Consider the following 12,313-nt stretch of genomic DNA (forward strand, 5'->3'; position numbering starts at 1 on the left):
GTTTTATTTAATACTGATGATTGTTGAATAGGTATGGTATTGCAAAAACCTAATATCTGTAGTGGAATTCATAATCACAGTATCTTTTCACCAGTTGTCGATATTGTGGAGCTCGTTCGGAACCCACCTTAAACTCTAAAGTCTAATATCGCTCCTATAAATTCCATCAAATCCTTGGATTACGTATAAGGTCAATCCTCAGCTAAAAACAAATGAAATTAAAAAACGCAATTTCCAACATAGGTAGCAAAAACCAATAAGTACTGGCGGAGGTGGTGGTATGATGAGAAAAACAACAACTAGGCTACAGTAGGCTATAAACACTACTTTACTTGATACTTTGAAGGTCACACGCACAAATAGGCGTGGATTCTAAAGGCGGAAATCGAGACGTCAATGGAATGCAAATAATGGAAGACTACTCTTGAGAAGGAGAAGATGATGAGGAGTGGAGGAGATGGTGGAAGAAGAAAAATAATAACGAGGAACGGGAGAAAGAGAGCGTCAATAGAGTTGATAATAGTCAGATTTTTAAAACAGATTCTTTAATCTTCAAGAATAGCTGTAGGCGTCATACATAATAATATGATTACTTGCGGTTTATAAAACTATATACAAATTGTAGGTATTTGAAGATTCAAAATACCGAATAGATTTATAGGAATAATGACCAAGAAGAACGGTGGAGAAGATTATAAAGAACAGGAGAAGATCGAAGAAAAATGTAAAAGAGTAGGATGACAAAACTGGTGGAGAAGGAGATTAATATTAAGAAAAAGAAAAGGACGAATAACGAAAAATAAGGAATAGAAGAGAAGAAACTCAAGGAAAATGAAGAAATCGAGAAGAAAAATGAGAAAAGTAAAAAAGAAGATTAGGAGAAAGAAGTAGAGGATAAAGAACCAAAGAGAAGAACAAACAAGAACAAGGTGGAGAAGAACGTAGGATTAAGAAGTAACAGTGCTGGTAGTAGGAAGAAGAATAAATTGTAATAGAAACAAATGATAGAGTGTAAGAAGAAACGAGGATAGAAAAAAGAATGAGAAGCACAGGAGAAAGAAAAATTAATTGTAGTAAGATAAAGATGAAGAATTGAGAAGAAGCAGCAAAATAAAAATGAAAAGAAGAAAAAGGAAATATAAAAGAAAGAGAAGAAGAATGGAGAGGGACAAACAAGAAGTAAGAAGAACGAAATGAAAGAACGATAAAAGGAAATTGAAGAAGGAGAGGAGAAGATGAAAAAATAAGAGGGCAAGAAAAAGAAGAAGAGAAGGAGGAGGAGGTGGTGGAGAAGGAGACATGAGGAGAAAGGAGGAAGAGGAGAAGAAGTAGAATAATAAGATGAAGAAGAAATAATAATATCAATATAAAAAGAAGGGTAAGAAGAATAAACCCATGAGGAGAAAGGAGGAAGAGGAGAAGTAGAAGAATAAGATGGAGAAGAAGAAATGAGAATAAAAATATAAAAAGAAGGGGAAGAAGAAGGAAAATTAGGAAACAGAAAAAGAAGAGAAGAAAATGATGAAGAATGGAGAAATAGAGTAGAACGAAGAAAAAACATAATAAGAGAGAGAAAGAGAGAGAGAAATGAGAATAGTAAATGCGTCATCGTGAGCAAAACACAGCGAGAGAGGTTGACCGTCAAATATTGTGCAGGTCTGTGGGTCTCCCACAGGTCAGGTCACCCAGGATGACCTTGGACTGGAGAGGTGAACCTGTGTGGCTGTCAGCTGTGAAGCCAGTGCGGTGTGCAGTGCAGTCGGTGTGCTGACTTTGACTGTGACGCGATCGCGATATAGTGCTGCTATTGGATCAGTGCTTGATAGTGTTTTGCTTTGCGACTAGTGAGTTCGCGCCTACATCCAATCACCAGCGATGGCTAATACCACCGCTCAGACGCCGGTACCTCCAATAACCAGGTAAATGATAGTATCACATATTAGAAATTATTAATACATCATGTTTTGCAAATTGAATTCATAAATTGCCTCAAAATATTTTCTAAAAAATTTAAAAACTTGAAAATTGAGTAAACATCAGAAACTGGTTGGTTTTTTATATATTTTTTTATTTCATATTAAAATGTTTTGCAAATTAAATTCATAAATTGCCTCGGAATATTTTCTTAAAAATTTAAAAACTTGAAAATGGAGTTAACATCAGAAACTGGTTGTTTTTTATATATTTTTTTTATTTCATATTAAAACGTTTTGAAAGGGTAGCCTACTATGGCATTATTTTTCAACTGCCTCAAAACAATACTTGTGTGGCTCGTTGGAGTAAGTGACAACGCGCCGGTCTAATAATCAAGAGAACCCGAGTTCGAATCTCGACCGGGGCAAGAGTATTTGACCACAGCACAATCACATAGATACGGCCACCCCGTCTTTCGGAGGAGACGATAAGCCTTCGGTTCCGACTACCTAAAAGTAGTGGTCATCTCTCATCATCATTCCTCTCACTCATTACCCACGCACAAGCCTAAGAGCTTATGTGGGCATCGCCCTCAGTTTATTATTATTATTCGTTATTTGCGAGTAATAATATCCTAATATGTATTTTTGAAACATACAATTATTATTACTCGCAAATAACGAATAATAATAATTGTATGTTTCAAAAATACATATTAGGAAAAGGAAAAGAAGGTTTTTTGCATCTAGAGATAATAAATTATTATAGAATACCAGGTTTATTAGAGGGAAAAACATACAACATACAGGAAAAAGAATACAATAAAAAACGAAGAAATTTCACTGACTGAAAAACAAAAAAATATGATCATCAATTTTATAAATTTGGGAGAGAAACGGTTTTGGGCTTCATGTTTGTTGTTCCTCTCCCAATCATTCATTATACGAGTTATGAAATTATGTTGTGTATTAAATGTATTATAGATTAATGCAATCTTAATACATTATGAAGGTATTATGATAAAACAGTAGAAGTATCTTTCATCAATAGGCTACAATGCAGTCTAATTATACAGAAATAATGTAATAACATGACTATGATAGAATATTTTCTAATAACGTATTTCATAAGGGCTACAACTTGATCTGTTAGTTATGAAACCAATCTTAAGAAAACTTTAAAATTGATTGAACATCCGAAACTAGTTGTTTTTGTATTTTATATGAAAAAGTTTTTCCAAGAAAGGGTACCTACTATTATTTTTCGATTAGAATATTATAAAATATATCATTATCATCCTTTTTTTCAATGATATAATTATAGTACTCTTCTATTCTCTCTGTGTTGTTGTGAAGGTGATGCTGTGTTAGATATCAAGTCGTTTTCACTGAGTATATAAGTTCAGTCGGCACCCTACTCTTTTAATTTTATACTTATCTCTTTGTAAGAACGGAGAGTAGCAATGGTTTGATCATTTGAAAGAATATTTATTAGACCAAGAAGACCATACATCAGATTTTTTATATTGTATTATTATTCATAGGATGTTTATTCTTCTTACAAGATTTTTGTTTATTATCATAAAAGATATTAAGGATTGGGGATTAAAGAATATAGAACTTTTTGTCACGTGGGAAAACCATGATACACTATTATGTATTTCTATAATATTAGATCAGTGACATCATTCCATGACCTGTTGCCACACAAATTGGAATCTATAAAATTTGGAAAAAGCATGCAATGACTGTGCTGCACTCTGTATTCGAATGTATAAAAATTAGAAAAAGCTTGCACTTTGAAAACAACATTCCTTCAAGTTAAAATACTTTTAGTAAATAAAAAATGTTTCTTTTGATATGAAATATAAATAAATATCAATAATACCGTAATTAAAAATGTATTTATTCTCTGCTTGAACATTTTTTGAATAAATTATCATTATAAACTTGAAAAAAAGAATGACATTTTTCGAATTTCATGATTTTTCTTCAAATAATGTTAAATTGATATATTTAATTTTTGAGGAGAGCAATCATCAATAAAATTCAAGAATTTGGAATTCGTTTACAGAGCAAATTCAACTGTAATGAAAATTATCCATTCGTAGGCTACTATAGTTTTAATTTTTTTCTAATTTGGTAAACTAGTACCCCAGTTTTTTCAGACATGATTAGTTTCGAATATCATTCAATTTTATAGGTACATCAAGTATCCCTAAAAATAAATCATAATAATTAGCATAACCCACACAATATATGGACGATTTGAGACAAAGTTAAGAAATAGAAGAAGTTTTGGGCAATAGCCTGTTTTTTCTTTTCTGACTATTGTATTGCTTGCTCTATCCAATATATAAATGATAAATGAATTATTATACGAGTAGTATTTATAAGTAGTATTTAATAGCTTTGAAGACACGATGAACTTGACCTCAAGGTTGTTAACCTATTGCGTTCGCCTACTAGAGTCGATAGAAGAACTTGTTGCGGTGAATGTTAGCGGTCATAGATGGGCTAGCAAAATACCAGTTACAACTTGAAAAAGGGAGAAAGAAGAGAAGAAAGAGAGATCAACGTAGATGAAAATAGAGAGGGTAATGAAGAGGAAGGTGAGAAATTGGCAGGAAGTTGGAGAGAGGAAAAGAACAATAATTAGGATGTAGAACAAGAAGAAAATTGGAAATGAAACAGGAAACAAAACTAGAAACATGAAAATCTGCAATTGTACAGCTTTTATAAATACCATTAAGTCGGTTTAGAAACTCCGTTACCAAAATATTTACAAGTGACCTTTTGTTATAATGAAATAATGTTTTGTAGAACTTCAACGTGTTCTTATTAATAACTAAGTCAATTATTGACTTCAACTCAGTGTTGAAGTCAAAGTTCTATCAATGTAAGTTATTATAATATTATTAGGTAACGCGTGCTTTGCACCGGAGAAAATTTTGTGTTGTGAAATGCAATGACATGAGGGACATGAGGAGGTCCAGGAAACATCTAGAAATATAATAATTTTTTTTTCTCAAAAGTGTGTGGATAATCTTTATCAGAGTTGAAAATGTTCAGAAAAAAAAAACATAAGTTTGGTCTCGAAGCAGCAACCTTTCATTAATCGCGCATTATACCAATTACGCCAACGCTCTGTTTGGTTGGGCTATTATCCTATTGTTACTGTACGTAAACTTTGAATCACAAATTGAAAAAATGATTTAATTATAAAATTAAGATCAATTGATGAATAAGAATGAAAATAGTCATAAAAACAACCTCGGTTAACTCAGAATACCAATGCTAAATTCCAAAAGTTGATCAGTTCATTATTATTTTATGATGCGTCAAATCATGTATTTCCTATCCCGTAAATGTATAAGCCAATTATATTCTCTATAATATCATTGATAGATAGATGACCGACCACTGAAGCTAGCAATAAAGTATTACAAACTGGAAACTTGAATAATTGAAAACTTGACTAACTAAGGTATAGGTACTGGAATCCTTAAGATCTAAAAATTGTATTATAACCATCCTCGGTAGATTAAAATTTTCATGCAAAATTCCAAGTTAGGTAATCAGTTCTGTAGTTCAGACATGATGATGCGTCATTCGTGTATTTCCTATTCCGTACATGTATAGTAAAAGTTCAGCTTCTTCTTCTAAGTCTCCAACTTCTTTTCTTTATAATATTATAGAAGATTAGGATTGATTCAGCGAAATCAATGATTTCAATCAAAAGTGAAATCATTGCAATTCAAGGATTGGCTATCAATTTTTTTTCTGCTGAAACTGTTCAAATAAATACAGTAGGCATACCTACCTTAGTAACAAGACCTGAGTGGAAGTGAATAACTTTTACACAGAAAATATCCTTGTCGAGGCTCAATGCTATCCATTGTATAAAATATAAATCAAGGTTCGGTTGTGAGAACCACTTCAAACTGTCAGCATTCGTTATTGAAATCAACAATGCCATCAATTCACCCAATGCTGACAGTTTAGAATGAATCTCATCATACTTTTGTCATCGATCTGTCTTTTATTGTTATCTCTTATTGAGTGAACAAAGGAATACGAGATTGCGCTTGAAAGAAAAAATAGAACAAAATTTGCATGACGTTTTGTGTTGTCGCTGCTGTCAATATGGGTGTTGTAGTTGGACTTTGAATTTTAAACGGTTTTTAGGCCTATTGGTTCAATTGCAAACGGCCATGAAATCTAGGACTAATGAAATGTTCGTTTCCAAATAATTGCATTCAATGCAGATTTCCTAAAAATAGGTGGCTTCACCGATTGAAAATCACTTGCACTGTATCAAAAATATCTACAGCTATACTAGTATCAACATCCAAATTCAAATTGTAAATATTCTTTATTCGATCAAATTAATTTTTTACAACGAATAAGATAGACACTCAAATATTTGCTGGAATACCTCTACGGAGGTATTTTTTAGTCTTATTTTTTACAGAGAATTCTTAGTCTCCGAAACTAATTTTATACATCTCTGTGTAGTTGTGAATATATTTGAATAAGAGAATAAGTAGTATAGTGACAATATCTAATAGGGCTACTTGAATGTTCAATCATAGAAAAACACTAGTATCCTTTGTTATAATTATTTTCATACAAGCACGGCTAGCTTATAAAGTGCTCGAAAGTAGTCGTGTTTTTATAAAAAAATATACCGTAACAAAAAGGTAGGTACTAGTGATTTTCTATAATTAAATATCGTGAGAATAGTATGTATGTCTCCAAAAAATACACTCTGGAAAGGGTCAACTACACAAAATAATAATACCGTATACAATAATAAAATTTCAGGAAATAATTTAGAAAAATGGGCCTGGTCGGTAAATATATTTAGCGGAAAACAATTTGAAATATAAATCAATACCTCTATTCAACATCTATCCTCTATACCTCTTTGTCTACAGTGGAATGATACAGCTACTACTATAATTCAGATTATGATTGTGAGAATAGTAAGCTATTGCTTCCAAACAAAGCGATTTGAGAGAACCAATCTGATAAAAATTGATATGACCTTGCAACATCAATTTATTCACTCAAATCCCATCAATTTTAGTTTCAAATTGCAGCTATTTTTTCTAAAAAATAAAATCAAATGTCCCATTACTGAAGTCCTCAGGTACTCTCTTTAAATTGCCGTTTATAATGACTGCAGTCAATAAGGATAAGAGTAGACCTAATAATGTGTATCTGCCTTCCTCTGATTCTTTATTATTCTTTGGAACTCTAGATGATTATATTCAAATCAAGAGAATAATGGGAATTTGGCTTGACTAGCAATGTAAATGAATTCAATTTATTTTTCAGACCTTCAAATTTAATAACATTGGAGTTTATCATAAGAAATGAATTGAGTAGTGATGAGAATTTGAGATAAGAACATACAACAAAAACACATTTATGAAATAAAATAATAAATACGGTAATTAACAAATAAGTAGATTTTCATTCATATATAATATACATTGTATCTATAATATTAATAAATACAATTTGCAATACGTAGGTAGGAGAGATAATAATAAGAAGATATGAATATTCACTTAATTGTATTCTTATATTAATATTTGTGTAGGTTCAAATTCGAATAAAGTAGAGTTCTAGAGAAATTTGAAATTCAACTTGAGTAAGACTTCAGACTACGAACTATAATACTATCATGGGCCTACTAACAATGCAAATATTACAGCAATTTAATTTCAAATTTTAGTTAATTTGAGTGTAAAGGTGCGTACAGATATACGCGCCGCGAACATGAGCAATTCACTTTTAATCAGCTGATTATATCTGTATTTTTACAGAAACGGTAAGATACAGATATAAGAAGCTTGGCATCAGCTGATTAAAAGTGAATTGCTCATGTTCGCGGCGCGGAAATCTGTACGCACCTTAACAGTAATTAACCGACTATTCACTGGTCAATTATCTACGGTTTTCAAAGTATCCAGAATGTTTTTAAATTTACGAATATAATGAGAATAATAGTAATAATTTATACTTCTTCTTTGTCCGTTTTTCCACAATACCTGGTTACGTATGCATTAGCAATTTGACAATGTAAGTTATTTGCCTGAAAGAGGTAGGAGGTTGAAATTCAAAAAGTTTATATAAATGTATGAGATTGACATAGGCCTATGGTTCGATTCATTGAAGTTCATTAGAAGTGACTTCCAATTTACAAAGAAGTTTGAACATAATCTCTTAGATTACTTGTTTGAATACATAGATATGGGTAGATTCAGTTGAATAAAATTATTAGTATTTACAGTATGTGCGCCTTAAAATAGCATTTCGCTGAATTCTAAAATATGGAATTAAAAAAATTACAAAAACGAGTTATGGTGGAGATAAAAAAGGCTCTTATTATTAAAAAATATAACTGAATTGACAACATCTATTTTTTGGCTTGAGTCTGTTGTTGAAAGAAGTCGTGGATATAAGTATCGCCTCTCACTCTAACAAAACGATCGCCAACACTAACATTACTTTTTCAATGGTAATGATCCGTAACGAATAACAGATTTATCCCAAGTATTTAGGTGCATGTCTTCATGATGAAACATACTTTTCTAATTGGTTTCTCAAGATAAAAAATACCATCTAGCTTCTGTTTCATAAGGAACTGATATGCATACATGAAAAAAGTACCGTAAGAGGATAACAGCAGAAAGATAGAACACACCATTGATTATTTTTAGTTCGATACAGAGTAATTACTATAGGCCTATATTTTTATAGAAATGTAGCGAAACTATTGATAAAGTGAAAATATTTGGAGTTCGATCTCTTATCAGATGCACTGATTCTAGTTCAAACCACAATGCCAACAAAACAAATTAAAATTTATTCAGATTAATATGTGATCATCGCTGCTATTTCTCTCTTATCAAACAGAACACATTTCTTTCATTTTTGGCTTGTACACTCATTGATGATAGAAAACTACATCAGTATACGGCAGTCATACTTCCATTGTGTTGAACTAAATGCTTTGTTTGTGCTATTGAGTCAGTGTCAAAATTATGTATAAATTTTAGTGGATATTCTGCGCATAATATAAATAATTATTCGCAAAATAATTCAAGTAAATAATTTGCATAGATTATACTCTCCTGAATTCATTTCAAGTGTTACTCCATAGATTATTAATGATCACAAAAAATGACTGAAGAAAAAAGGTAAACGACTCAATTATTGTGTAATACATGCTTCTTTCATTACAGTTTTACAATAAAATATTACGCAAAATCATTTGCATTATCTGTGTTGAGTGAATTATGATTGTGATTTTCCATTAGAATTAACATAACTATTTCATTATTTCCAGGAAATTAAATTGATCATTATTTCAATGCCATTGGATAGAGTTAAAACTATTTGTATGTTAACATTATACTCTCTGCTTGAGATAGGTCTATCTGTAAAGTGATTGAGAAAATATTTCCTCAGTGTCTAACATCCATTATCCTGAACACCTTTAGTTTCCGTTTTACTATTTCGCTTGCTTGAAACCACAGTACCTCTTTGACACATTATTGAAAAAGACTACTACTGGTTTTAAACAGTCCGATCTTTCATAAATTATACGAATAAACATAGAATATTACTTTTTTCAAAAGAAAAATAGGCTTTTTACAAAATCTAGAACCTGCGGGAAGTTTTACATTCAAACTCAAATTTTTCAATTCGTTCCATTTCTTGATCTGATATCTATATTTTTGATACTGGATTATTTCACAACCTTCCAAATATGTTCAGGTTTTTTAAAATTAGTTTTGCTAATTTTTCAGAATTTGTTTGAAGATCTCATGTACAGGTAGTTTTGAATTATTTATTTCTGCATGGCTATCTGATGGGTTTTTAATAGAATCATTAGTACCCTTTTTTATTCTATGAAGAAACGACCGAAATTGGCTGAATTGGCTAAAGGGTAGGCCTACCGGTAATAGTATTTATTCTATAAGAAAGTTTTAAATTCATTTTATTTTTATGATAATTCTGCTTTGAAATTGATAATGAGATTATATTATTGTCATAATAATGGGTCAATTTCTATTTTGTCTCTCAATAGACGATTAGATTTGTATGAGTTCTGATTTTAACATTTAATACAAAATTCTCAAGATTGATAGAAATGGCAGAATCAGTTTAAGAAGTCAACGTTACAAAAATGCACTTTACATTCATTTTAAAAGTCCCTCTGACTGACTTTGCAATGAATTGTATAAAAAGGGAAGTACCTTCCTCATATTTATTATGTTTACAGACGAATCCTTGACATTTTTGAAGCAGCCTCTTAGGATGCTTTCAAATAACATATTAACAAATTCTTTCCTGAAGACTAATTTACTATACCTACATCGTACCGTATGTTACAGAACTCACTTCTTGTGTTCATAATAATATTGCATTTTCAACAAGTGAAGGCCTATTGGCTAAAAAGTGATTTCATGCAATTCCAGTCATGAACATTGGAGATTGTACCTTTTTGCTGAGCCTATGCTATGGATAAGCAGACAAAATAAATTTATTAGGATTGACCTCTCCGTACTATTCTATCCCACTATCTTATTGAAATTAGATGTTCTGACAGTTTATTTTATCAGAAAAGTTGACATGAACATATACACAAATAAAAATCAATTTTTCTCATTTTTTCTCATATGTCTGGAAGGTCAATGAACCTATTGTCAATTCAAATTATAAGTTATAAATTTTTCCATAGTTCTCAGAATATTGTCAGAGAGATATGCATGCTAAGAAAATGGAATGGTGAAGACATCATGTGCAAAAACTTTCATGAATACAAAACAATATTTTTCTCATTGATTGTATTGAACTTTGTCTGGAAGTTCATCTACCTATTTTGTAAATTCAAATTACTTTTTGTATTATCAACATAATTATATTATTACATTAGTATCTTATATGAATTAGATGTAATTTTTTTCATAAATTTCAGATTATTGTCGGAGAGGAGTGCATGTTGTGAGAGTGAAAATGAGAAGAGCTTGGAAGAATTGAGGGAGGCTGCTATTTTGAGCAAACTCGTCTACTTAAATGACCCCAAATACACCGATGATGAGTTGGAAATATTTTACAAAGTGGAGGAGCTACGACAAAAAGTGCTTGGTAAGTATTCCTCCAGTGATCAAAATTTTTCAAGTTTCAACTTCAAATTTCACACTTTAAGTCAGAGAATAGAGCATTGTTCAAAAGGGATCCTACATACAGGCAGCTTACCTATAGGCCTATATCGATCTAATACCCTAAGTTCCTATATTAAAAAACTATATTTTCACACTATTAACAGATATATTATGGAATTTCTCTTTATTAAGGTGAAATAAAAGCAATATTGTCCGTTCCGCATAATTTCTAAAGGAACCACTAATGATGATGCCTTAGTGCATTGAGACTTAATAAGTTTGGCTAGAATAAATTATGTAGGTACCTGACAATAATTATGTTAAAATATATTATGAATACATATATTAAAAATATGTTATGGAACTGACAATATCGCCTTTATTCCACCTTAAAATTTTCTAAATATATTATGTCATTCACATTAATTTACAGTAAATTACTGTGAGTGTTGAATAAAATAGATTTTCTATTTTTGACCTATTCTAAAACGAGTTATTGCTGTTGCCGTGCTACCAATTTTTCCTAAATCGGTTGGATAGCATTTCACACCTATTAACCTAAGGATAGTTGTCGGCTCCAATGTAATAGATTCTTGATAAACTATGAATGGATCTATCGCCTATGAATGAGAAATCCAGTTTTCAGAGCAAATGAACTTATAATCTTCAGAAGAATTTTGGCAATATATTACACAAATACACAAAGAACAATATCTTACAAGCCTAAGCATCTAAAGTCACTACGAGCTAAATACTTATCCAGTTTATATAGTTGAAAAACAGTGGCTATTGGCTTGTATACACAATAAACAATATATAGACAAAATAGAACACTATAAACTGTTTAAAACTCAATTTAAAACATTAATAAATTCACTTAAACAGAAAAATATTCAGAGAGCACTAATTACAACACACATAGCCAGCCATAAGTTTCAGAGAGAAGGCACAGGAAAAGCCTAGCTACCAGGAACAGAGCAAAGCTTCTTCAGTGTCGATGTTACGGACACGTCACCAAAAAAATTATAAATTACTAGTTTAGAATTCACATTTTATATTTGTTCTCAATAAAACTTTATTTTGAAACTATTATTTTAAATTTTTATATATCATCTCTATTTAAATAATCCATTTATCTATTAATTCTGTCAACTCAGCCTCGGTGACACCATGGAACAATGCAACACAATCATTTACGATAAATTCTCAGTCAAA

The 12,313-nt window shown here is 31.0% G+C and overlaps 1 protein-coding gene across 3 annotated transcripts in view; it reads left to right on the top strand.

Moving 5' to 3' along the window:
- The first annotated feature begins 1,626 nt into the window (after window positions 1–1,626).
- The window catches only part of LOC111049529 (alpha-tocopherol transfer protein-like), a 28,480-nt gene continuing 17,793 nt past the window's right edge, over window positions 1,627–12,313 (top strand). The window contains exons 1-2 of one of the 3 annotated variants that reach the window (XM_039423373.1): window positions 1,627–1,919; window positions 10,912–11,081. In XM_039423373.1, the coding sequence (XP_039279307.1) occupies window positions 1,876–1,919; window positions 10,912–11,081 (214 nt within the window). In that variant the 5' untranslated portion in view covers window positions 1,627–1,875. Of the gene's footprint in view, window positions 1,920–8,815; window positions 9,128–9,742; window positions 9,766–10,911; window positions 11,082–12,313 lie in introns of those variants that run through there. The other 2 variants (XM_039423374.1, XM_039423375.1) reach the window with 2 other exon arrangements.

Source organism: Nilaparvata lugens, chromosome 3, assembly GCF_014356525.2.
Source record: "Nilaparvata lugens isolate BPH chromosome 3, ASM1435652v1, whole genome shotgun sequence".
Taxonomy (NCBI): domain Eukaryota; kingdom Metazoa; phylum Arthropoda; class Insecta; order Hemiptera; family Delphacidae; genus Nilaparvata; species Nilaparvata lugens.